General features: G+C 40.0%; 1 protein-coding gene across 1 annotated transcript; it reads left to right on the forward strand.

The window, feature by feature from the left end:
- Window positions 1–198: 198 nt before the first annotated feature.
- GOLGA5 (golgin A5) lies at window positions 199–19013 on the forward strand. The gene is made up of 13 exons (XM_057413452.1): window positions 199–271; window positions 1040–1655; window positions 4228–4449; window positions 5499–5718; window positions 6284–6407; window positions 7248–7451; window positions 8594–8764; window positions 9429–9557; window positions 11346–11444; window positions 13081–13306; window positions 14554–14659; window positions 15935–15998; window positions 17631–19013. Exons 2-13 carry the CDS (start codon window positions 1091–1093, stop codon window positions 17706–17708), a joined length of 2208 nt encoding a protein of 735 aa, XP_057269435.1. The 5' UTR covers window positions 199–271; window positions 1040–1090; the 3' UTR covers window positions 17709–19013.
- Window positions 19014–27451: the final 8438 nt, after the last annotated feature.

The raw sequence follows: 27451 nt of genomic DNA on the forward strand, positions 1-27451 counted from the left end.
GGGCTGGAGCGCCTCCTGCCATCACAAGGCAGACGTGCAGGAAACCTGAGCACCGGCGTTGGCTTCTCTCGGGAACGCCGCGGGGCAGGGAAGTGCAGCGCGGGGCAGGGAGGTGCAGCGCCGCCGGCGAGGCGCGCCGCGTCCCGGAAGGCGGCCACGTCTACCGGAAGATGGGGGTGCGCTGCCACCGGGCCGGGGCGTCGTAGTGACCGTCGTTGCCCGGTGCCCCTTCACAGTATCCCTCGCGCCGGGGTGTTCCCGCTGGGAGGAGGTGAGGCTGGGCTGTGCTGAGGCCTCCGCCGCTCCTGAGGGCCGTCGAGTGGGGGGCTGGGCCGGTCCGGGCAGCCTTGTTAAGGGTGGGTAGAGAGGTGGGGCAGCGGCTACCCTAAACATCGCCCTGCCGCTCGGCCTCGCCTGCTTCGGCTCTTCCCCCTTCCCGCTGTGGGTGTGCTCGGCCAAGGGACCCTCCACAAGCCTGCCCTGGGGTGAAGGAGCTCTTCCCAGGAGCTGGGGTGAAGGCACACGCCCTCTGTGTTGTCTGTAGGCCCCTGGTGCAAGTGTAGGCAGGCAGTTGTCCCCCCTGTTGGTGTCACAGAAGTGACGGCAGGATGCAAAGTTTACGGGGGGGAAGTTCCTCCATCTGCCCCGGATTATGAGTCTGCAGGCCAAACACTGAAGGCTTTGTTGTTATCTGTCGTTGTAATAAGCATCTGGCCTCTTTTCCTCCAATCAAGTCTAATTTTGTCATTTGCACGTAGACTTCGTTGTTGTTGTGGATTAGCTTGTAGGCTGGGTGCTCTGTGGCCAGAAACAGGTATGGGGATGCTGATAGCTAAGCCTTGGTTTTGTCTGTTTACCTCAGGAGTTGGTTTGGTTTATTTCTGTCAGATTACCAAAACAGTGAATACCAAAGGAGTAGGAGAAAAGTGTGAAGATAATTACAGCTGTAATAGATAAACGCAGGAATTGCTTAGGTAACCCACATATCTTGCATTATCAATAGCCAGTCTGATTTGTAATCATTCTATGTTTTTTGCAGCATATGGTCGTGAAATTTTAATTTTAGAGAGTTTGTCAACAGACATCCATCATGTCTTGGCTTGCTGATCTTGCTGGAAAGGCAGAAGACCTACTCAACAGAGTCGATCAAGGAGCTGCATCAGCTCTTAGCAAAAAAGACACAGCAAACAGTGCCATTTATGATAATAAGAATTTGGACACTTCCAATGAATACTCTGAATTGCACCAGCATACTGGAGAACTGAAATATCAGATACCGCCCAAAGCATCCTTCATCTCATCAGCAGCTGATAACATTAAGCATCAAAAGGCCACAATACTAGGCAGAACAGCAAATGTTAAACCAGCACGCAGGACATCTTCGGAAGTTGCATCTCCGGTAGAAAGTGTTTCCACACCCCGAGCTGCCTCACATTTTGTGAGAAGAAAAAAGTCAGAACCGGATGATGAGTTGCTATTTGATTTTCTTAACAGTTCAGAGAAAGAGCCTAATGGAAGGATGGATTCTAAAAAAGACAAGAGCAAGGCACCTGTTCTTCAAAATCACTCTCGGACTTCGATCGTTAGTTCTGTGTCTACCATTACACAGAGTGCAAAAACTACTGAAGATAATTCCATTAGGAGCCAAGGCAATGGTAGTTAAATAATATTGAACCTAGATATAGTTATACCCAAGTATGTCCAGGGTAAAGCTAGGTAATATGTCACTTCATGAAACATTTATTGGTAGCAGTATGCCAGATGTGTGGACTGCAGTAGGGTCTGTAACATTTTTTCATCCCTGGGATAATCTTAGATACCGTGCTGATTTGACAAGTGTAATTAATGCCCAGATCTTTTATGTTCTTGATCTGATTGCTCCAGATCTTTTATGTTCTTGATCTGATTGCTCCTGCTCACCTTGACCTTCCTGAGTGATGGCTTAACCTTGCATCAGCCCCCATACATCCCCACTTAGAAGTGCAGGCTCTGCTGCATTTGTTGGATCACTCAGGGGCCTTTACCTGTTGTTGCCATGTAAGAGAGTGACTTTCACTGGCTGGTAGATGGTGTTGGCTGTCGCCCAGTGCACTGTGTGAGGTGATGTGAGGTTTTCTTTGTCCCACCATAGGAGAGGGAGAAGATGTCAGACTTGCTTGTCCTGCGGAGTGGGAAGTTGGATGTGGATGGGCTGTTCTTAGAGCTACAGGCATGAGAGAGCTAAGTAGGTAAAGCCTTTGGGTTTGCTGGAAGTAGTTCACTATTGCAGTCTAAACTCAGACACCTGAAAGCCACCAGGTCAAGTGGTCAAAATTTGGGGTATTCTCAAGTCAATGCAGAGGAGAATTGTGTTCTCTATTAGACTGGCCAATTGGTACTTGGTCTTTGCTGTGCTACTTTATTCTTGCTTGTTCTGTACAATCGAAGCAAAAGTTTATATTTATCTCTTAATAATGTAGTTAGAATATTATTCAGTAATTCGAGTGTATAAAGCATTGTAAATGCCAGGTTTTTTACTTAATATATTAAGTATGCTGAAAAGCTTTAGGCATGAAAAGGGGAAATTTCCAAAGATGTGAAAATTTTTATATTTCTGGGTCTGTTAACTTTTCAGTAAGGCTTGCTACTACTAGTAGTAATTCAGATATGTTAGGCCTGGCTCTGTGGCCTTGCTGATTGACCATATGTATACTCAGCAAAACATGTTTTGTGTATGTTTTGCATAGCATCTGTTGAAGTAGCTTATGATACATTAGATATAAACAGAACCAGTTAACATTGAAGTTTGTACATTAGAATGGGTAATATGTGCTATAAATGGCTAATTTCTTGGTTCATTAGCTCAGTTAATTATTGACATTTTTAGACAAAGGAATGCAGATAAATTGATGATTTGGAAACTGCACATGAATCAAGAGGAAAGAAATGACACTTCTTAGAATTGTTTAAATAGGAAAGGGGTTTGAGAAACTGTGGAAGAAATACTGTCACTGGTGCTACTTGTTGGTGTGTTGCTGAGAAGTAATAGTTTGTCCCAGCTCCCTGGGCTCTGAGTGACAGAGGCTGTTGCAGTGGTAACAAGGAAAGTGGAGCGGGTTGGTTGGTGATCACAAGGTGACGTAAATAATGTTGTGACAGCTAAACTGCAGCCTTGCTTGGAATTAGTTGCAGTCTGTCCCCTGGGATTTTCAACAGTTGCTCAACTGGGATGTACTAAATTCACAAGTACATATTTTTGGATTGCCTGCTTGTTTGCTTATTGCGCTGTGTTGTTCTATCTTAACACTGCTGCAAAGCTTCCAACTATCTGCATGCTGGAATCAATACTGTTACAGTGGTTGTGCTCATTTCACAGCATTAATCCATGATGCTGTGTGGTGCTTGTGCATGATGGGGAAGGGCTGTTGGTTCTTCCTTCATTGCAAGAGACTGTTGCTCAGAATACTACCAGGAGTCCCCTTACCGTTCTGAGGTTCTAAGATTTATTTTTTTTTAAGGAATAAAAATCTGTATTTTTGTTTCTAAATTGCAATTTGTATTGGCAGAAGGCTTTTAAGAGTTTGACAGACTATATCTGCTTTATATTTTTTATTAGAGAAAGAATAGTTCATGCTTCTGCTTCAAATCACTGCAACTTTATTTCTCTTAATAAAAGTGGTTTTGAAAGTGTTTTGAGAGGTTTATTAATACAGAATTATCAGTAAGATGATTTGACTGGAATTATTCTTGAAATGCATTTTTACATAAAGATAACACATTTAGCTTTGCTATAAAAATGGCTTAGTATAGTCATCTGAAAAGATTTCTTAAAACAAAATGTAAATCCTTAAAATCTTAAGGGAAAACCGGAATGAACCTGTATTAAATATTCCCCTAGTTATTTGCTGTGTATGTTAATCTTTTCTGTTACTCTGTTAGGTTCTGAAGACAGCTGTGGGCAGCATAGTCATAACAAAGTGTTAATGTTTTGAAATCCTGAATTTGACATTATGGTAATAAGAACAAAGAATTTTCATAAATTCCATCTCTTGTCTTGCAGGATTAACAAAAATGCTGCATGATACATGTATACTCTAGAATAATGCTTGGGAGAAGCAGCTCCATATTCCATTTTTATATAAGCTATTATTATCCATTTAACTACTAATGCAGAACATGGAATTGGTATTTGTGTCAAGACAACTTACAAATACATATATTAGTTCTAATTTGCATCTTTCTGTCCAGAAACCCCAGACAGTTCAGATTCCGGACTGGGAGCACAAGGGGATGGCATGAAGGATTCATCACTAAGTGCAGTAACTAATCCTAGCCTTTCAGCTAATGATGATTTGAAATCGCATGAGCTATCCAATCTTCGCCTGGAGAATCAGCTGCTGCGGAATGAAGTTCAGTCTTTAAATCAAGAAATGGCTTCGTTAATTCAGAGGTCTAAAGAAACACAAGAAGGTACTGTGGTTTGAAAACTCAACTGTAACTTGTTACTAAAATGCTAGTGAACTAATAAACAATGCTTTTTCTCTGTTAGCGTTTTGTATTTATAATAAAATCTTTCTAGTTAAATTTGCATATGTGACCAAGCAAAATGATACTTGATTTCAGAGTAATGAGCTGGGCGGGACGAAAAAGCTTGTTCAACCACAAAGACAACACAAATGTTGGTTAAAATGATGTGATCTATTTAGTTCCAACCCTTAAACCTTAAAACAGTGTTAGCAGATGTTGTCAGTGTTAAAATATTTTTCCTACATTTTAACAGCCATTGCAAAATAGTTTTAAATGAGTAAATTCCTTTAAATACTTCAGAATCTGACTCTTTTTGGGCTGTAGGCCATAATCTCTGGTGCCTAGAAACTGATAGTAAAAAAATAAAATCTAGTAATTTTGTATGACTTCACTAGCTTTTCAAAAGCCAGATGAAATGACATATATGAAAAATATGAATATAAATGAAACACGTAATGATAAAACTGTGAGCAAGTTTCTGCTGTTAGGCATACAACTCAAGGGACCGCATGTTTTTTCAAATTAACTGTATGAGCCAGAGAATTTCAATTTCCACTGAAGCTTAGTATGTGATGTCTGGTTAAAACCAGAAGCCTCTCTAGGTATTTAAGCATTATTTCAACACTGGTGTGTTTTTTCCACTGGTTTTAGGTTGAGCTTATTGTCCCATTTAGTTGAATGAGATGCTTTATATAGAAGTTTCCTAAAGCTTGCTTGCACAGGGGTATTTGATAGTAAGCCATTGCAAGGGGTGGGACAGGTAAAATTTGTCATCCGCAGTGTGACAGAGTGAAATGCCCGGTTTGAGATCACCTGCAAAATATCAGGGATTATGCTCTGACAGTCTTGTATTTGTTGCTTCTTGGTAGCTCATGAAGTTCCAGTGTTCAATTACGTTGTATTTAATTTCTTTCTTTAGAAAGTGTCATGTGTGCATCCTGACCTTGCGATAGCTACTTTTATAAACTTCAGAGAAACTCCTTATTTTGTAGAACTGAACAAATCCCGGGAAAGGGTCGAGAAGTGGAATGTTGACCATTCAAAGAGTGACAGGATGGTTAGAGAACTTCAAGCTCGAGTTGATGATCTGACAGAAGCTGTTGGTGCTAAGGATTCACAGCTGGCTGTGCTGAAAGTACGGTTGCAAGAAGCTGATCAGTTGTTAAGCACTCGAACGGAGGCTTTGGAAGCATTGCAGAGTGAAAAATCACGGTACTTCATTGTTTTGTACTTTGTAATAGTAAGTTTGAAAGATCAAGGCAGATAATTTAGTCTCTTTAAGAACAAAAATAAATAAACAAATGGGGAAAGGGATTGTATCCAGATTTGAAATATGCGGATTAAAGTTTACTCTGAACCTGCTGTATCATAGCTAGCAGTGGGAACAGGGCAAATGAGTATTAAATAGGGGCAGTTGTCACCCAGTTATTGAAAGCCATTTTATACAAGTATGTTTGTGTCAGAGGCCTGAAGTTGAAGGTCTCTAGAAAAAAGTTTTTGTCTTGAAAAATATGTTTGCTTATCCACAAATATGAACACTTTTCTGACTTCCCTCAGTGCTGGGATATGAATTGGCAGTTGGATACTCTAGAATGTAGGTCAGGGAGCAGACCTGAGTCATTAACTCAAACTTGCGCACCTATAGTCAGCCACATTCAATAATTTACTGTGTAAATTCTCAAAACTGGCCTGAGAATCAGGTAATTGTATTTCTTCCTGAAATTTACAATAATCTTTTTATTTATTTTCGCTATTAATGTGTATATTGCTTTTCCAGGATAATACAAGACCACAGTGAAGGGAGCAGTTTGCAAAATCAAGCCCTTCAAACTCTTCAAGAGAGGCTGCGTGATGCAGACTCCGCACTCAAGCGAGAGCAGGAAAGTTACAAACAAATGCAGGTTAGACATGAAGAGTAAAGAAGAGTTTCAGGCTCTATATTTGAGATCAGATATGTGAGGTTCTAACAGCTTTTTCTTCCCCTTCAGTTCTTGTTCAGGGTACTAAGTGCTTGGAAGGATGTGCTGCCTGCTGTACTAAGCATCCTTGTGATTCTAGTTTACTTCTTACATGGGTTTTCTTGAAAGCTTTCGATTACAAGTTTGTGAGGATTAATGCTGATAATATTTACTGGGTTTTGGTTTTTTTTGATGCTAACTTTAGTGTTAAAACTTTTTTTAAAGCTAAGTCAGTAGTCAGTTTAATTTTCCATGCTATGTTGTTACACAACAAACTGTTAGACAATTTTAATATGTAATCTTGGGCATATTAAATGGGACAGTAACTTCTGTGGCAAAGATGTGAGTACATAATTGCTAGAGACTGCTTTCCACACTTAGTTTGGCCTTTGTTAGGTATAACAGCATCTTTGAAAATCTTTATCAGTGTCTTTTTGTTGTTTTTTTTTTTTTAAAGTAAATCAATGTACAGATTACATTTGGTAATATTTTTTGAGGGGAAAGCTTGCTTTTTGTTTGCCAGAGATGATTGTTATCCCCTCACTATATGTGGTGAGGGAAAGAAATGCATATTTTTACTGATATTATTTAGAACTTGCTTAAGCAAGCAGGATTTCCTTCCGTATACCACTAATGCATCTTTAAATTTGAGATGGTAAATATAAGGTGTTGTCATCTGTTTTTGTCTGTGTTGTCAGCTGCTTTTAATCTTTCTTTTTTCCTTTCTAGGTTAAAGTTCAGACTGTGTTTAAACACAAAGTATTGTTTCTTTATTGCTAATAGAATGAGTTTGCGGCTCGTCTAAGTAAAATGGAAGTAGAACGTCAAAACTTGGCAGAAGGGATCACTGTAGCAGAAAGGAAGTATTTAGATGAAAAGAGGCGAGCTGATGAGCTTCAGCAGCAAGTCAAAGTAACTAAAAACCACCTAGAGTCTGCGAAACAGGAAATGACAGACTATAAACAGAAAGCTACTCGCATACTCCAAGTAAGCATGTCTGTAAAGAAATCCAGTTTGATATGTACACAACTTTTTTAAGGTGGTACGCTTCAAATAATCTGTGGTTTGTTTTTGTTTTTTTTTTATTGTGACTTGTAATACATTTTGGGACATATCTGTAATAATGTCAGTCTGCATTTTGTAAATTTCAGTTTACAGGTGGAATTAAGTAACTGAAATGGAAGTTCAGGTCATGAACTTAAAAGTCCAAGTGAACCATTGCTCTTGCTGTGTTACATCATTCAAGAGTCCAGTCTTAGGCACACAGATAGATGTAACCTGCAATCTGTTCCACACCCAATATTCTTGAGTCAAGAATATTGCTCTGTTCTGATTGAGGCTGAAGCGTAGCATATAATGGATACATATGTGTAAACCAAAGAAAATACTTTTTTATATTCTGAAAGGTTGCATGTGATGAACATTTTATAAACAATGGCAAAATCAGGTATTTTGTGCAGACTTCTGTAATACTTAAGTTGTCAAGGATACCAAGTCCAAATGTGGTCAGTTTGAGTTTTGCTTAGAAAAGTTAGCAGAATGTTGAAAATAAAGCTCTATGTTTAGAATAATTAATTTAGTCTGATATCCAAGGGCAGGTTTTAAGTCATCTTGATAAATGTGAAAAGCATGAGATCAGAAATCAATGTCAAGCTGACATTAGGTTGATTCTGAATAAAATGGTTTATCCTCTTTCCTAGTAGAGTTATGACTGTATTTTGTTCTTATTTGGCTTTGTTGGCAGGAAAATGGATGGGCTGAAAGGGGGTCAGTTTTGTCTTTAGTGTTTATTAGTGTCCATTAGTGTCTGTCTTCTCTCTTATGGTAGGTGGAAAGCTAAAATTGTTATCCATTCCAGGCACTTCTAAGGAGAAAAGCTGTACTCGTCCTCAGATGGCATAGACTTTCAGTAAATCCAGTGTTATGGCATACAGGAAGTTAGAAAAATTATCACTAGGGAAGTATTTTCATTTTGAGCTACGTAGGGTCATTATTATCTTGGCTAAAATAACAGGTTAAAAAAAAGCTCTTTTACTATATTTCTACGTTAGAATTTTAGAGCAGTCGTTTTGACATGTTGAGCACTTGTTAAATACTGCTATAAATAATACATTGATTTATTATTTCAGTCTAAAGAAAAGCTGATAAACAGCTTAAAAGAAGGCTCTGGTATTGAAGGCCTGGATAGCAATACTGCAGGCACAGTGGAACTAGAAGAACTGAGACATGAACGAGATACTCAGAGAGAAGAAATACAAAAACTAATGGGACAAATACAACAGATGAGAACAGAGCTGCAGGTAGCTGTTATGTACACTTGCATTTGTAGTTAACGATGCACAAAAAGCTGGGTTTTTTTGGTATGCTTTAGGGCTGTTGCTTCTACTCTTTATTTGACATGAGCAAAAGTTGGCTTCTTTTAATACTAAGGTGAGACAAATGCTTATTGATTGCCAATTTCTTTCCATGTTCTCTCTCACCACTTCAGCTCATGGTGGGAGGAATACTATAGATATCACTTCTTCCTTCCTTCACTACTGCTTGCTTCTTCCGAGGGAAGGATTTCTTTCTAAACAAGCATGGTGATTTCTGTAGAGATCACCAATATGCTTTTCTGCAAGGGCTACTAATCCTTGAAGCAGTTGTAATCCGAGTCATCTACTGGCATAATTGGCTCAACCCAGCAGTTGCATGCAAGCCTACTTTACACAGTTTTACTTTGTAGACAGTAGAAAGGAAAAAGTGGAGACTTTTCATGTTTGCAAAATGCATTTATTTTGTTACTATATTAGTAAAAAGGTATTGTACATAAAATGACCAAACATCATTTATTTAGTGCACTCTCATGTTCATTTTCCTTTGAAGCAATATCGTAGATGCAACCTTTTTTTTTTGCTGTTCCGTGTGGCACATTGCAGTATTGTTTAAACATTAGTGAAGTGGTAACATTCCTGTTCATTTCAGGATATGGAGACTCAGCAGGTAAGTGAGGCTGAGTCAGTGAGAGAGCAGCTTCAGGACCTACAAGAGCAAATAACAGCACATAAATTGGCCAAGCAAGAGGCAGAAGCTGAACTTGAACGGCAGAAACAGGTAAGGAATTCTTGAAAGCTGATTGATATTTTTCTAGGCCTTGTGGTGTCATCAGTAAAGCATTTGGATTAACAAGAGTGGTTTGTGCAGTATTTGAGCTAATTTTTTTGTCTAGTATTCCAAAGAAATCCCCAAAAGCTTAATGGCCAAACAAGCACAACCCACACTAAGCAATGGACAGGGTCTTCTGGATGCTTCTGAAAAATGGAGATCTCACTGATGTGTTAAAGAATGAACACTAGGGAACAATCAAACAACAGGGATATAGAAACATTGGTAACTTATTTATACCAAGAAGCTCAAATACTAAAAATAGTTACTCTGAAACTTCCTGTGCTCAGTTACTACATAAGATGTAGCTTGTAAAAGAATGTTGTTCTAGTACCAATTCAAAGATTTTCTTTTAATCCACTTATTACTCAGTTATTAACCTAAATGTTGTTACTTCAAAACTTCTCTAAAAGACAAATTGCTGATAAAATTGTATTAGTGAATTCTGTCAGATGGTGTTATCTTTTAAAGCAAACTCCTTAATTTGAGCAGTTTTGTTTAAAAAAGGGGGGTGGGAGGGAAGGCAAGCCCGTATTTCATGTGAACAAACTTACTCAGTATGAATAGGACAAATGCTTTTCAGCATTAAAATGTTCCCTCTGTAAGAAAAAGCTCATGTAAAAAGAATTAATAATCAGGAGAGCAGGAGAGTACACTCTATCTGCTCGGAACAATTTATCTTACAGGATTATCTGTCCTTCCAGAAATTACATTTTAATGAGATGGTAGCAGCTTGAACTAATTAAAAGGCAGGAGTTGAGGTCTGCTCTTGATGCATAGCTGATGTTTATTATATCAAGACAGATGGTAGATTGTATTTTGTTACTCCTGCCCTTCTGAGGGGTAGATTTTAATCTAATACTACTATAGAAAAAATGAGGTGAATTAAAAAAAAAAAGCATTATCAATTATTACAGAAACAGAAGTATTCCTTTTGCTGCCATACATTTACATGTGCTTTTAAAGTAATTGTGTGCACTGATAGTTGAGACCATTATGGTTTGTTCTGTCTTGGAATTTCTTTAACTATTGCCATAAGGTTTGAGACTGAAGATAGAAAATAGGCAGAGGTGTAATTTTTTTGTGCATCTCATGGTTTGAAGGGAGAGTAGGTTTATCTGTTTTCTGTAGTAACTGACAACTGAAGTGATACAGAGATTTGAAGACTGTCTTAATTTAAAAGATAAGAATGGCAGGTCTTTGAGTTAAAATAGCTGCCAAAATATGGGAGTAAGAAAACTCAGGAGTTAGATTTACTGTTTGGTAATTTGTCCCTTGCTAATATTCCTGCCCCCTTCATATTGGCTATGTTGATTTACCCTAAACTTTAAGAATAAATATTTTAAAGGTAAATATTTAAGGGAATATCTGTGTCATACAGAATTATAGATAGATATGCCACTTCTAAAAACATTTTTAAAACCTGGTATCTTGGACTGATGGGCTTATTTAGGAACAGTTTTCTCCCGCCCCCCCCCAAGCATTTCCTAATTGTTTAAGTTTTGTTGACATAGTTTCAAGATAGCAATGTAATAAACAGTATAAGGAAGAGAAATCATGGTCCTGATGAAATTGTGTGACTAGTCTGGATTAATATTTATCCAGACACTTAACTAAGATTAAATTTCAGTTTATATTTGAATGCAGCATATTGCCTTCTTACTGTGACACTCTAGAAAAGAGAATGTCTCTCAAAACATGTGTGTATTTTATTTGTAATTGTGATAAATTTTATAGGAACTCCATTATACTGAAGAAGAATTGTATCGAACAAAGAACACTTTGCAAAGCAGAATAAAAGACAGAGAGGAAGAAATTCAGAAGCTCAGAAATCAGGTACTATTTTTGTATAGAAAATAACTTTTAGCACCTTCAATTATGAAAACAGATGAGAACTGTAATTTAATTTAGCTTTACAAAAGAAACATGAAGGCTTTACAAATGAGTTAGGGTACTTGTTTTCAGTAGAGAGTAAGGTATTGAGTGGAGAGAGAAGAAGAAGGGGGAAACACGAAGTAGCAAATAGCCTATCTATAATCGCATGTGTTTTTGTCTTTGGGGAGGGCAAAAAATACCAGCCTTTCTCAACTAGACCTGATGGGATGGTGCTGGATCAACATTCTTCATTTTGAAAACTCAAAACAGTCATTGGCATTTGATTAGGTTATCATGACTTCTGCTAAGATCCTTTTAACTGGACATAAGAACATGAAAGAATATCCTACAGACTCAGTGATCTGTCTGGCCCACTGTTGTATCTTGCACAGTGACAATGGGGTGGCATGTGAGCCTGGCCGCTTTTTTCACTCCCTTGTACTCTCTCAACATCAGCAGCTGAATTAGGGATGTTGGCATTTAAGTCCCAACTGAATCCCACCAAGTATGTTTATGGACCTATTTTCCTTGAATCAGTCTAATCCCTTTTGGAACCTTCTCATACTTGTCAGCCCCCACAGTCTTCTTGGGCAGCATGAAGGCATAGGTCTCATTTTGTGCAAATTATTGTAGCATGAGAAAAGTAGCCTATATATAGAGTAAGTGTTAGTCATGTATGATGATCAGCTGTGTAATTACAGTGTCAGAAGATTTGGAAATTGTGATACAAATTTCTTGAGCCCTTTGGCGGATGGTTTCTCTGGTAATGCTGGTTTCAAGACTGTCTGCACCTGCCATGGTGCATGCATCTAACTTGTGATTTTGATATCTCGCTTCCTCTCCTTCCTGATGATTGTTTTTTCATTGCTGAAGCTACATGTTTGTGGTATACAATGCTACAAGTGGCTGAAGTCCAAGGCTGTAGTGAATAGGCGAGCTATTGCATGTATGGCTAATCTGGAGATTCCCATTTGACTTAAATATTTTCTGCAGATGAGTGACGTGATTCATATCTTCATTTGCTGTCCTTGCTGTTTCTGTTTGCTAGTACAGTCATGTTTTCTGCCTCAGTGTTCCTCGATTCTTTTGCAATGTAAGCTGCATTTTCACCATTTTTATTCAAGGTTTCCTGTAGAATGGCATCAGATTCTCCCTATTTGTACTGAGTGTTTCCTTCCTCACTTGAAAGCATTTCATATACTCACTTGTTTTGTGAAGTTGCAAATATGATAGCCAGACTGGATTATCTTGCTATTGTAATTCTTGCCGTTTAAATTCAACTGTCAGGCGTAGCATTGATTTTTGTGATCAAACTTGTGATTACACAAAAATGTTTATATGATCAGAGGTGGAAAACATAGGAATACATTTTTACTTAGTTTCTTGTGTCATGTAAAATCTTGTTTTAGCAACTGTCAAAATTAAGTTTCTTTTTTGTACTCATTGGTGATCATTTTGATAGTATTATCCCATAAAAATCCTGCAGTGGGGTAACTTGGTTCCTGAAGGGCTCAGATTTTTAATTCTGTAATAGTCAGTTGGTCACAATTGAACTTACTCTGATTTTTTTTTTTTTTCCTTTGCTTTGTGTTTTTAGCTGACAAACAAGGCTCTAAGTAGTAGTAGTCAGACCGAATTAGAAAATCGGCTTCATCAGCTGACAGAAACACTAATTCAGAAGCAGACCATGTTAGAGAGCCTGAGTACAGAGAAAAACTCACTTGTCTATCAACTGGAACGACTTGAGCAACAGCTGAAGGCTATTCAAGGCACTAGTAATAACGGACCTTCTATTAATATGTCAGGCATTGATGGTGCTGAAGGTAAATAAGGAAATAGAATACTTAAAACTCTGTCCTTTTTGCAGTTCAGGCTTTTATATTTCCAAATGCCTTTTCCTGAAAGTCTAAGCTTATAAGGAAGAAAAAAAAAAAAAAGCTGAAAATATGCAGTTTATGCCAGAGACCTTGTCAACAGCAGCCAGTAGTATAAAAATAGTTAAGTAAAAGCTGGGTCATCAGCTGTGCTGGTGACTTCAAGTAAATTTAATGAGGTCAGTTTTATCTTTAATTCTTAATACTGTGACATGGTTGGAACAAACATTTACAAATCCTAACACAGGTGCAAATAAATCTCGGGGTTTAAACTGTCAGAAGCAGGATGGTAAGGCTTGCCTTACAGCAGGGTTTGGGAGGTGAGCAAGAATGGGATACTTCCTTTTGAGAGTTAATTAGAATTCTGGTTGAAATCAGTTTCCTTCCTGGTTGTTGTTTTTATTGAAAAGCAGCTTAAAATACAGTGGTTATACTGAGGTTGGTTTATCTGTACTGTGTAGTGAACACACCCTGTATCTCTAGGAGAACCTCAGCAGTTGATCCATGGTTTTAAGGTGTTACTTTCCAAAGTCAAAAGTTTGTAATTTTGCATATACGTAAGTAACTTTTAAAGCGATGGACCATTACTAGGAGGTGTGAAATGACAATCCAGACTTTTGTTTCCCTACTTATGAAAGGCTTTTAAAAATGGGAGGAGATTGGAAATATATTTGCTTTGGGTTTCAATAAGCTTAAGTTTACTTGCGCACAGGCAGTGTTATCTGAGAATCTTGTTTCCTTATTAACAAAGTCGATACATAATAAAAATGTAAATAAATACAAATTTTTGGAATATACAAGTTAGTATTAGAAGTGCTATCGAACTTCTACTGTATGAGAAATAAAAGCAAATGGAGAAACTGTGACCTTACCAAACTCATAATTTTATATAGCTGATAATAGAATTATTATTGCATGCTAGAATTGAATATCAAGAAGTCCATTTAGTGAGCTGCGATAAATTTTTAAAATATACTAAATTGAAGAAACGTTTGACTTAACTGTAAGCTTATCAAGAATTCTGCTCTCAAAACATACTCCTCTACCCCCAGAAAAATGGCACTAAGAGATCAATCACTATTTGTGTTACTTTTATGTATCTTTGTTACACACTATTGATTTGTTTACTTAAACAACAACTTAGCTGGTTTTAGACTAATGAGATTTTGTTTTGGTTGTTTTTTCCCTTCAAATAGGTGCTCGTATGCGTAATGTTCCTGTCCTGTTCAGTGACGTGGATGCTAACATGGCAGGAATGTATGGGAGAGTTCGCAAAGCTGCCAGTACTATAGATCAGTTTAGGTAAGAGTGTCCAAAGGGATTACATTTTGTAATTACTGGAATTCTTTTGCAGTTTTCAAGTGGCCCACTTTCATTTTTCACTTGCTTTTATGAAGGTAGAAGTGAAAAATAATGAAGCTAAAGTACTGTATAAATTGTTTAATATTTAGCCAGTTCACTTTTGTTTTCCTATAATATTAATATCCTCAGGCTTTTGTGAATTATAGTAAATTATTTAGGCAACACTCTTGCAGGTTTTGATACAAGAAAATTACCAAACTTTTTCAAAAGTACAAAAACCCCTAACCTTTTTCATTGCCATCTTCCACTTCTCTCACTTTCAGGCTTTGATCATGTCTGTGATAAATACCGTAAGACTGTATTAGTGGGGGAGTATCACGGATATTTTATTCCCATTTAGGCATCCTGATGAAGACAAGTTTCTGGGTTCTGATCCTATGCAGCTGTTTACCTTGAAAGATAATCTATTTGAGGAATTAGTAAACAAAGGTCATTCTGGATCCAGCTAAAGTCTTGGCTTAATCCTTTTTCTCAGTAGTTAGGTTAATTGTCAGTATTCACAACAAAGGTCTGCTCCAAAACTTGAATACTAATTGAAAAGCAAGTTAGGTAATACTTTATAATCCTTTGAAAGCAAGATACCTTAATGGAAAGTCCTTAGTGCTTCCATGGTACTTTAATTTCATTGTGAAGAGTATTAGGATTTCCATGGTTGTGACTTATTATGTGACGTTTTAATACTAAACTTTATTTGGCAGTATTATACTCAATTAAGTACGTGGGGTTTTTTTTAAGTGATGTTAATGAGCAGCAGTGCACACATCTAATACAGTATACTTGGTAGCACTATAGCAGCACACTTTGAAACCCCATGTCCTTCTCATCTAAGAACACTAGTGATATATCAGGTTTTTCAAATGAATTTCAGGTTTTATTTGCTTAAGCCTTTTTGAAGTGGCAGCTCTTCAAGTAACAAAATTTGGCGAAAATGTAGCATATTTGAATTTTAAAATGCCTGTACAGCTCTTGAATCTTAGCTCTTTTTCAGGAACTGAGCTTAGCGTGTAACAGAAAAGAGATGAGAACAAGTTTTCTGGTCTGAATTTGAGCTTTCACTCCAGTTAAGGTCTTGAATACATGAAGTAAAATTCAAGTCAGAAAGAAAGCCATGTGTAAATCAGCAGCTGATCTTCATGAGTTTGTCATGATTGGAATGAGAGGAACAGTAATTTACTGTTCATTGTTAACTTCTGGATTTTGTGTTCTTTTGTGTAGCATTCGGCTGGGAATCTTTCTAAGGCGGTATCCCATAGCAAGAGCCTTTGTAATCATTTACATGGTGAGTAAGCTTTCTTGAAAGAAAGAAGCTTAATGCAAATTTTCTACAGCCAGTTCATTTAATATGTCTTAAATAGCAAGGTGTTTCGTGTTCAGAAGGCTATATAATTAACAACTGGGTGTATATTTTTGTAGAGCAGACTAAATAGGGCTTATGTAACAGCATTTTGGAGTCATGTTGCTTGTCAGCTTTCAGGTTTTCCCAGGAATTCTTAGCATAGCAGTCTCAAAGATGTGTATGTAACTACCATTTGAAAGACTGTCAAAACAGTTTTTTAGTACTGAAATACAAAATTAGTAACCTGTTGCCAAAGTTAACCCACCACAATTGTGTGCACTGCATTAGGAAAAGTACCTGTTACAGCTTTTTTAATGTTTGGCACTTTTCTTTTTGTTCAGGGTCTAATAATGATACGTCTCTAGCTGTAAAAGTAGCAAGAAAGGTTTTTCTTGCTAAACTTAAATAGTGGAAAGTTACTCATCTGTACCCGGCGAATTGTCAGGCCGGCAAGTGATAAAAGTGAAATTCTTCTCTTTTCCACTGGAGGGCAGATGTCTGTTAGTTAAAGTGACTTGTGGTCAGGCAGGCGGGCAGTATACCCTGCTGGAAAATACTCCGCTAGTTGAGTCTTTGACAAAAAATCCACGTTGCTTGAAGAAGGCATAAAGATTCCTCTGAACAGAGCTTCCAAGGACAGCTGTACCTATTTCAGGATATAAAGCAGGCAGACAAGCATAAATAAAGAAAACTACAGTTTCTGCTTGCAATTGCTTTTTCCAGCTATTAAGTACTGGAAGGAGCAGGGCTCTTTGATTCCTGACTTCTCTCTTTTTTTCCTATTGATCACTTAGACTTACCAATATAGGAATAAAATGCTTTGTACCAAAACATTGAAAACTCACTGCTTAAGCTGCAGTCTGAACTGGAATGCAGCGATTGTTCATAGGAGCTGTATGTTGGACAGTCTGTGGCAGTTACAATTGTTCAGCTCAAACCTTGGCTAGGACTTTTGTAACTTGAATGTTTAATTTTATTTTATTGAAGGAAACGTGGCTTATGTATTCTGTCAGTTACCTCCATTGTTGCAACCCCAGCAACTTCTAATTGGATAGTTTTAGCCAAATTTGAATGAGAATTAACATTCCCACAGACTTCATAAAAATGCTTCAAATTGATCCCTGTGGTAAGCAGAAGGGAAGCAGAATTCAGCTGTTTTACATAGACTGGTAGTAACCAGTTGGCACAGGAGCAGTGCCTTACCAGTCACCTGAGGCAGATCACATAATGTTCTGGCTGGGGACTGGGTATCAGAGAGAACAGCTGCAGTTACTGGGCCATGGAGGAAAAGAGAAGCCAGAGGATATAAATGTGTAGGAAACCAAGCTGCTTTATTTCTGCTATTTGTATAAAGTCTTTAGTTTTCTGCAGATGCCTTCTTCAGAATCTGACTCAGCATTTCATTGCACAAGTAAGAATTCTTTTTTTAGGAGTATCTGAATAATAGGAAAAACACAATCAAAATATTTCTACAAAACTAGGTTTTATTAGCTCTCATTGAGAGCTCTCATACATAATGCTGCTGTGAATGATGATTGACAGTGCTGACAAGTTCTCTTTCTTTTCCTTTCCCAGGCATTGCTTCATCTCTGGGTCATGATTGTTCTGCTTACCTACACCCCAGAAACATATGACAGTCCCAGTGGCAGATAGACTGAGACAGGGCCATATGCTGTGCTAATGTGATTTGGAATGGGAGCGTCTTTAGACTAATCAGTCCTGAAATATCAGCAAACTTTTCCTCATGGTGTTTAGGAAGAATGAAAACCATCATGCCTGATTTATCACTACTTTTCAAATATGTGTATAATATTACATGGCTTTTTCAATTTACCTAAAGGAACATCACTTTCCTGGAGAAATAAAGCTATTAAGTTAAACTGTGGTTAGCCTTTAAATTTTTTGTAGATCTTCTAGTGATTAGAGTAGAAGATAAGACTTGCACCTGTGGGGAAATGCAAGGATTTCTGACATTGCAGGTATACATGGTACAAATTATTTTAGATCATACTGGATGTGGGCTATGGTCAGCTAATGAACTGTACTTAGCAATTTAAATAAACTTATTCTTTCTGGTTTCTTTCAGTCTGCTTTTGCACTTCTATTTTTACCTTTGTAAATAGTAGGCTTTTCCTTAACGTATTAAACTGAAAAAAGGACAATGGATTGGTGCAATATCTTTTTGTACGTAAGTTTAAAAACAAAATATGCATTCTTCTTAGCTTTGTACTTCTAGTGCAATAGATGTATCTTCCCTACCAGCTGAATAGTGGGGCTGCATATTTACAGGCTGGTGTTTTAGCTTTATTACAGGAAGAGAGAGATGGTTTTGAGAAGGGTTTAAACTCTTCAAAAATAAGGGTGTTTCTTTTTGCACTTGAACTTTATATTTTTAACTGCATTTTCTTATACCTCTCATTATTACATGTCTGAATCAGATCTTGTATTCATTGAAATACTTATTTTCTAAAGCTTTGGGTACTTAATTAAAACTTTCTATACAAAATTATCAAAATATCAAAAATTTCTCATGTCTAAACACCAACTATAGTAAAAAAAAACCTGATCAAATATTTATTGTAAAACCCATAATGCCAAACCTACTGTAATAGTTCTGTCGCTAGACTGTGGCATTCTGTAATTTCGAATTATCAGTACACAATAATGCAAGGTCACTTTCTTTCCCTAGGAAATGTCTTGTTTTCCTGTGTGGTGCTCAAAGCTGAGTAACGAAAAGATGAGTACAAGCAGTCTGTCACTCCTGCACTTAAGAATATGGCTCAGTTTTCATGTGTCTTGAGCACACTAAGCATTAGGTCCTGTGCATGAAGTCTGTCGTGCTAAGTCCTATGGAAATGTTACAGTAGCTGAATGACTGTATTGCTGCTCTGATTCAGATCTTGCAGAGAAAACTGAAATGTTTTGATGAACACAGTAATAAAAGAGCATTTGCTGTAAGCTGTGTCCCTGTGCTCTGTCCCAGTTACTGAATTCTGCCTGTTGCCTCCTTCAAGTTCTGATATTAAAGCCATATTTGAACCCTGGAGAGAGCCGATTGCTGTAGAAGATTGGGTTAAAGTCCTTCAAACAATCTTTTCTCTGTATTTACATGCTTTGGTTTGTGGGTTGTTGTGTTTTTTTCAGTTGGTTGGTTGGTTTTGGGGGATGGGTTTCTTTTGGGGTGTAGGGGTGACATTTTGTTTTTCATTTAAAACCTCCAAACCCCTGAATCTTTGGATATTCCAGTATATTGTGGTAATTTGGGGAAAGCATTCTTAGCAGTATAAGCCCCTTAAGAGCTTTGCTGACATCACACTAATTGCACATCTATTTTTGCTTCCTTTCTCTGTGTTTTTCCCTTTTTTGTTTGCTTTTTTTTTTTTTCCTTTTTTTTGGGGGGTGTTCTTTTGTTGGGTTTTTTCTGCTGTTGTTTTGTTTGTTCAGGGTTTTTTTGAGAGATCACCTTTTGGCATGTGCAGGTATCTTTTATGTAACTTAGTAAAGCCACTACAGTGCTTCTAGAATGTGATTATTTATTTGTATTTATTTCCCCCCTGCTCCTTTGTGCTTGGTTTCCATGCTGTGGTCAGAAGGACAGTGTGTATTTTGCCACCTTTCTGGAAGGGGGTGAGATAGCTGGCAGCAGGCTCAGAGGGAGCGGTGGGCAGGCCACAAGCAAAGGTGTGAGCTGCTCAAGCAGAGGAGGCTGCAGGGGGATTCAGAACTTTTCTTCAGTTCTTACAGGTTTATGTTAGATAGATAGTTTACAGGGGTAAGCACTGAAAGATTCCTGCTGACACGTGCCTTTGAACCAGGCTCTTGTATTCCACTGGGCTTAGGTAGTGCTGATCCCTGTGATGTCTTACAGTTGAGAATTACGCCTTTAGTGCAGATTTTGTTCTTGACCTCTCTGTGTGTATTGCTGTTTCTGTTTTTATTCCTTGTATAATGTACTTTCCTTGTTACAGCTTCAGTTCCCAACATTGCTGTCAATTTTTCTTCTTTTTTAATTTTAAAAATACTTGTTAAAGGAGGGCAGAGCTGTTTGCATACCTAATTATACTCTGATTTTTAAAAGGTGTGACATTAACAACCAAATTGTGAATCAGTATGTTTTCACCTAGTAAAAAACCTGAAAGTAGGCACCTTATAGTCTAAATTGCTTGCCAGACAAAGGGATGTTCAGTGTGGAGAGTAATGTGGGATGAGGAGATAAATGCCACTGAAGGATATGCTACAGTTTATGTAAACACCTTTAAAGTGTAGAACAGGTAGGAAAAACCTTTATTATGGTGTTAAATTGTTTCAGAGTGTCCTGGGTTCAGCAGTAGCAGTCATTTTTCTCCTCCTTGGTAGCTGGTGCAGTGCAGTGTTTTGACTTTCAGCTCGGGAACAGAGCTGATAGCGATGTTTTGGTTTGGCCAAGGACTTTGTGAGCCTCATGCTCTGCCAGGGAGGAGGGGAAGCCAGGAGGAAGCAGAGACAGGACACCTGACCCAAACTGACCAAAGAGGTATTCCATACCACAGCACGTCATGCCCAGGAGGTAACTGGGAGTTAGCCGGAAGGGCTGGGGAGACTGCAGGGTTGGAGGAGGTATCGGTCGGTGCTTGGTCGGGCTGAGGGAGTCGAGTTATCGGTCGGCTGGTGCTGAGGTGTTGTATTCTGTTCCCTTGTTATTTCCTTTATCATTATTATCATTGGTGGTAGCAGTAGTGATTTGTGTTATACCTTAGTTACTAAACTGTTCTTATCTCAACCCGTGGGAGTTGCATTCTTTTCGATTCTCCTCTCTGTCCCCTCCGGGAGCAGGGGGAGGGCAAGAAAGGGGGGGAAGTGAGCGAACGAATTACTGACTGGGTTTAAACCACGACACAGAGCTATACAAGAAATACAAATAATTGCTCCTTAAAGCTTTTGTTTAAACACACTGAATTTTTGCCCCCATAATTTATTTTAATAAGCTGCACATGATGCAATGCAGGAGCACACACAACCATGTGATGGAGTCTATCTGAATACAAATGTCCAGTATTTAGTTGAAGGGTAAGATACACTCCCTGCTTCCAATTAGTGATGCTGGGCTCCAATGTCATCTCTATAGATTTGCCAAGTGGGCCACAGCTGTGGGTCAAAGATGACATACGGACACCTTTTTGCCAAGCAGCTCCTAATGGTGTCAGGAAGTTGCCTTACTGAACAAATGGCTTTGGAGAGAAAAAAAAAAAGCTTCTGTTAGCCTTCATCTTAAGTGGCAGGAGGGTATTCCAAGTGCCAAGGGTGTTCTTGAGGGACTATCATACTACTGTGCAGTTAAAGTACCCTAATTTCAGAGACCAGCATAGCAATTTAGGGGTTTTAAAAATATTTCATAAATGCTGAGCCCATCATTCTGTGCTCTGTAGCCTAACACCAGAAATAAATGGTCATAATAACTGACAGAAAATAGGAATCTGTGTCCCTAGCTGCTCTATCTCACTGTCTTGAGAACACAATATGCTACTGTGTGACTGAAGAAAAGTCCTTTACAATTTTCTTCCTTCTAGGACTGAAACTGCTCCAGGTGCCAAGTGTACACCTTGAAGGAGTTAAAAAGATGAAAAATGGAGAAGTTTGGTAGGGAACATCTGGTTGTTTGTTTATATTTATTTCCCCCCTGCCCACTTGTGCTCAGTTTCCATGCTGTGGTCAGAAGGACAGTGTGCATTGTGCCACCTTTCTGAAAGAGGGAGAGAGATGTCCCCTCTGAGATGGCCAGCAGCAGGCTTGGCAGGAGCAGTGGGCAGACTGTAGGTAAGGGTGAGAGCTGCTCAGGCATAGGAGGCTGCAGAGGGATGTGAGAGCAAGGCATTTATTGCCTGGCATTTTGCAGCCTAGAAAAGGCCTATTTCTTTCAGACGCTGGTCATCTTGGTATGTTTAATTGGGTAGATGTACTCAGTACCAGGCTTGGGTTTCTATGAAAGAGAGCTTTATGTGAATACTCACAAGCCCTTGTGCTACAACAAACTCTTCTTTGCCACCTTGGTTTGCTGATATCTGATCTCTCTGCTTTATTTGCTGTGCTAGGTCAGCCATATGTATACCAAGATTCTGTACAAAGGAAGTGACTTTATTGCTTAATTTCAGATAACATTAACAGGGGGGAAATCAGACTTGCAAGCTAATTAATTTACTGATTTCTCATCAGTATCAATGAGACAGATGTTGCCTTACCACAGAATGGATTTCTTTGCTTCCCTCTTTCCTTGTTGATCAACTGCAGTCTGGTTGTAAGATTTGCCATGAATGTATTGCTAGGCATTTGGACATGAAACTGTAAGGCAACTTTTATGAATAAAACTGAGTGTCGTGGTTTAAACCCAGTCAGGTAACTCGTTCACTCACCCCCCCCCCCCCTTCTTTCCCTCCCCCTACTCCCGGAGGGACAGAGAGGAGAATCGAAAAGAATGCAACTCCCACGGGTTGAGATAAGAACAGTTTAGTAACTAAGGTATAACACAAATCACTACTGCTACCAAGGAGGAGAAAAATGACTGCTACTGCTGAACCCAGGACATCATGTAATTTCACCCAAGCTGAGGTTAGGGTTGGTATGTCCATTTCTCCCCACCAATCTAGTGTAATATTAGTGCACTGATTTCTTGTGGCCTGGAAACTGCAGTTTGTCAGAGAATAAAGACAGATCTTGTTTGGTTTAACCTAACAGAATTCTGAGAAGACCCAGTTTTGTGTTTAGGATGAGGTGTCCTGAGGGGCAGCTGAGGCAGCAGGGGCCAGGGCTGCAGCCTCCAAATGTGATCTCTGCTGCAGCTAAAGTTTTGTGGGTTACAGTAAATCCAAGGTGATAAAACATCCCTGGTGTGGGACTCTCTTGCATACAGGTGTGCTGAGTCCTAGGGAAACATGTTTAAGCGGGGGCTAAAATGGATCCAGTGTTCCCTGAAGCTGGTGCCATCTGGAGCTGAAGGATGACTGGGAGCAAGCCTCACCATGGTGGGCTGCTATTGCAGAGAGGAGGAGGAATCCATCCTTCACAGGGCTGTAAGTCTCATCTTTTCCACCAGTTAGGATCAGCTGGGTCTGGCTTTTAACAGCAGCATGCCTGCCTAAATTGTTGGTTAGTAAATGATATTTTTCTGTCTAGAATGAGGTAAATGGGTATTTTATCTACGTGATTAATCTGAGGGATAGAGCTAACATGATTATTGTGTTCTCCTTTCCCTCACTCCTGTCAGTATGGCCATGTGGTATTTGTATCTCAGAGTCTTTATTAAACTGGTTTACCTGTAAGCAATCAAATGAGAAAAATTATAAGGATGAGGATGATTTTATTTAGCTTGTCACCTTTAACCAGCACTATCAAGCTAGGAAATGACACTGCCTTTTATTGTCTTCCTGTCTCTGTAAACTTGCTTTTATTAGAATAAAAAATAAAGCTCTTAAATAAGCAAAGAGGCTTGGAAAATTCTGTGGACTCCCAGGTGCTCTCCGTTTTTCCTCTGCAGGAACAAACACCATCTATTTCCCCTTTCCCATGCACTGAGCCTTTTTATTAATGTGTCAGGAAACATCAAATTTAGGTGCTTGCATTACCAACTGCTACCCTTTGTTGATTTGTTTCCCTTTCAGTACTTAAAGGGGGCTTATGAGAAAGATGGGGACAAACCTTTTAGTAGGTCCTGTTGTGATAGGACAAGGGGCATTGGTTTTAAACCAAGAGAGGATAGATTGAGACTACATATAAGAAAGAATTTTTTTTGCCCAGAGAGGTAGTAGATGCCCTGTCTCTGGAAACATTCCAGATTGGCTGGTCAGGGCTCTGAGCAGCCTGGTGGTGCTCAGAGATGATATCCCTGCTCATTGCAAGATGTCTGAACTAGATGACCTCAAGGGTCCCTTCCAACCCCAAATGTTCTATGATTCTGATTGTTTCTAAGATTCAGTGGTGTGTATCAGTCCAGTCTACACAAGGAAGTGTGGTTGCAATACTAGTATGGCATGTTCCTCTGCTTGGAGAAGAGGCAGGTCAGCAGTGTTGAAGAAGCAAGTAGGCCTGAGTAGTTAAGTTTTGAAGAGGAAGAATGATCTGGAGACCAAAGTCCAACCACATGCTCTGTACCTGGGAGGGTTGAGTTCATCCCTCCCTAATAGAATCACCTGTCTCTCACCTTTGCCTCAGCACACTGTAGGTATTTAAGGGCATGTCCCTTAAATCTGTTCAACAGACTTTATTTCAACTTTATTCTCTTATGATGCTGAAATACATCTCCCACCTGTCCTAATTTGAATCATGTCCCTTATATCAAAACTGAACTGTATTCTGTATTGCAAAACATGAGATTTAACGATACAAATGAGGCAGAAGAGGGACATGACTTTCTATGCTTGTAATAGGCACCTTGATGCTGAATTGCCTGGTAAAACATATTTTTCCCTGAATATTTGACTACTATGAGATTATTATACACTTCCAAAGAGATCAGACTTTCTCTTGTGCTCTTTTTGAAGGGTGAGACAGTGGCAGTTGGTATTCTCGAGTACTACTTTCCAGAAAAGCTCCTAATATCCTTCTGAAGAACTGTCAAGCACATGTTATTGCTGACTGTTACTATTTTCGTTTCAAGTTAATTTTAAAGTGCTCCATTTAATGCTGGCAAATGGCTTGTCCAGAATAGGCATGGCTTGCCCAAGTCAGTTTGGGGGACCCACATAATAAGCTGTATATTGCTCCAAGACCTGTTTAGAAGTCCCATCTAATCCTGAACCTTGAATCCTTTAGCCCCAACCATCATACTGCTTAGCATAAAACCTGCCTCTCCAAATCAGCACCTCAGCTCCAGGTACCTGCCTTCCCCTTATGCTCTTACGAAAAAGTACAAAGATCTTGGCCACAGGAGGCTCAGAGTTAACACAGGGATATTCTTTGCACAGTGCAGAGGTAAACTGTGGAACTCCTTTCCTTAGGGTGTTAGGGATAATGAAAGCTTACATAGCTTCAAAATTTCATTAAACAACTTATTCTTGGAAGAAAAACCAACCCCAGGCTCTTATACTGAAAAATGTTGCCTCTGGTGCAAGGAAACCTCTGCACTGCTGATCACTGGAGGCGGCATCACAATGTGGTTATCCAGTCTTAGGTATTTCCCCAAGCATTTGTTTTGGGCTGCTGGCTGGGGCAGAGAGCTTGTGCTGCCCCACGCAGTGTGGCCCAGGGACCCATAGGTGGTGCACTCAGAGGGCATGCTCCTGCCTGGCCGTGGTGTCTGCCCCTCCTGGCTGGTATTTGGGGCAGGATGATAAGCTACACAGACCTCTGAGTTGACTTAATAAAGCTCCTCTTATACAACAGGATGCTAGCATAGACCCTAGCACTGTGCAAAGTCCTCCCAAACAGGCAGCTGCCTGGTTGTGGGGCAGAACAGGGTGTGCTGAAGCCCTCCAGGGTCTTGAGCAGTCACCAGCCCCATGTGTATCTGTGACAGCTCTGCAGATGGGGTATCCACTGCTACTACAGTGACACCAGTGGTGAAAAAAGCAGCTAGATGCTCATATTTTCGTCTAAATTAATGAAATGGAAAGGAGTTATTCAGTCAATACCAACAATTTGCCATCTTTGAAAGCTAATCTTATGGCCATTGATTGCAGCAGCAGGTAAAGAGAGAGGGCACATCTATGAGAGGAGGTTTGCATGGGTTCCTGTTGGTGCTGAGCTCCAGCAGTGACTCTGACTGAGCAGCACTCACATACGTGTCACCACGTCTTAATCCTCTAGCCATGATTTGCTGCAAAATCTGCCTCCTACATTTTCCTACTGTCTGGATGACTCATGTTCTCCCCTCCTGGCTCAGCTGGCAGCCCTGAGAACATTGGAAAGCAGGGAGCCAAACTCTCCCTCTGTTCAGCAGCAGGGAGCACCCCTATCTTCTGTGGTGCTCTGAGCACCCACAGCACTGGTTTTGGCACCTTGGTGTGTACAATGATCTGGGTTCAGACCCTTGTAATGAGGGCAAAATAGAGAGGGTAACACTTTGGTTACTTGGGGAAGCAAATAGTGTGAGGGAAAGGGGTGTTTCCATCCACACAAGGCTGTGGAGCAGTGTCAACAGTGCTGATCAACAGGGAACTGGAAGTCTGAATGTGAGTGTTACATGTATCAAGCCATGGGTGTGGAGAAAGCATCTTACTCCTACAAATCTGTGAAACCAGGACGAGAGCTGTGGCTCAGAGAGACACTGCAGCCTTTCCTGGCCATGTGATGGTGCTTCCACAAGTTGGTGAGTGAAGAAGCTGGCAGAGGCAAATCACCGTTGGATGAAGTTCATGGTGCTGAAAACACTGGCAGGTTGTATTTGGAGGTGCCCACACAAGCCCCCAGAGCAGGTGGTGAAGTGGCCCTGCCCAGGATGGAGCTGCAGTGATGTCAAGCACCCACACCATGCAGGAAGTGGTTCACGTTTCTCAGACACCTTCTGGTTTTGTGGGGACATGAGGGAGGGCTGATGTGGGTGGGTACTCTCTTGCACAAATCTGCCAAAGCTTGGATTTAAAGCCCACATAACATGGATGCTTTCTGGTCTGGGAATGTTTTGAAACTAATGGTGTGGGCAGCTTCACTCAGTGAGCTGCTTCTCTCTTCTGTGTCTGGACTGAAGCTGGGGAAAGCTGAAGCACTTAAGCCCAACCTGGAGAAATTTCTGTCTTGTTATGGTGACATCTAACCTAATGGCTTGGCAAAAAAAGTGGAGCAGTCGGTGGTGAACTGTGGATGTAATGGCTTAGGTACCACAGTGACCTGTCCACATGGCAGCTCATAGCTGTGGCCTCAGACCAGCAGTTTGCCTCTTTTTTCCAGAGCATGAGCTCTGGAACAGTCGTGGGCATCTGATCAGGCTGGAAGTGCTCTTTTTCCTCCACCCCAAAGCCAACGAAACGTCCCCCAGGCTCAGAGCAGGGGGCTGTCCCTTCATTGTGCCTTCCTGTGTTTGCACCATCGTCCCTTTGCAAGCCAGACCAAGGGGACAGTCTACCCAGCTGCAGCTGGAACAGGTCGTGTAGATGTGCAAAGCTGAAGAGCCCTGGGCTGCCTGCCACTCACTGCTCCCTGCCAGACTGCTTCCTCCCACTCTGCCTACAAGGTAGAGGCAGCCGTGGAGCCTTTTGGCAGACTCCCACATGGCTGCATCGTTCATCATCCAGCAGGAGCAAGCTGCCCACTTTCAGCATGGATGGTTGAACTAGCTGTCTTGTGGCCTCCTAGCATGAAAGGGTGCAGCACATCACTGCTGGGAAGTGAAAAAAGCTCTCTCCCTTCCCAGTTTGCCATGCCTTGGTGTCAGGTATTACCATGTCATCCTGTCCCCACCACACATATCCCGTTCAGTACTTGCTTCTGTC

This window comes from Pezoporus wallicus, unplaced genomic scaffold (genome assembly GCF_028554395.1).
Source record: "Pezoporus wallicus isolate ANWC-B61680 ecotype Strahan unplaced genomic scaffold, APGP_CSIRO_Pwel_v1 contig_3017, whole genome shotgun sequence".
NCBI classification, from domain to species: Eukaryota; Metazoa; Chordata; class Aves; order Psittaciformes; family Psittacidae; genus Pezoporus; species Pezoporus wallicus.

Excerpts from the sequence above, each read along its gene's own strand:
- GOLGA5 (XM_057413452.1), top strand. The coding sequence starts at position 1,091 with ATGTCTTGGCTTGCTGATCTTGCTGGAAAGGCAGAAGACCTACTCAAC. Across the intron at positions 14,660-15,934 it reads AGTACTATAGATCAGTTTAG|CATTCGGCTGGGAATCTTTC; the intron begins GTAAGAGTGTCC and ends TCTTTTGTGTAG. Across the intron at positions 15,999-17,630 it reads CCTTTGTAATCATTTACATG|GCATTGCTTCATCTCTGGGT; the intron begins GTGAGTAAGCTT and ends TTCCTTTCCCAG.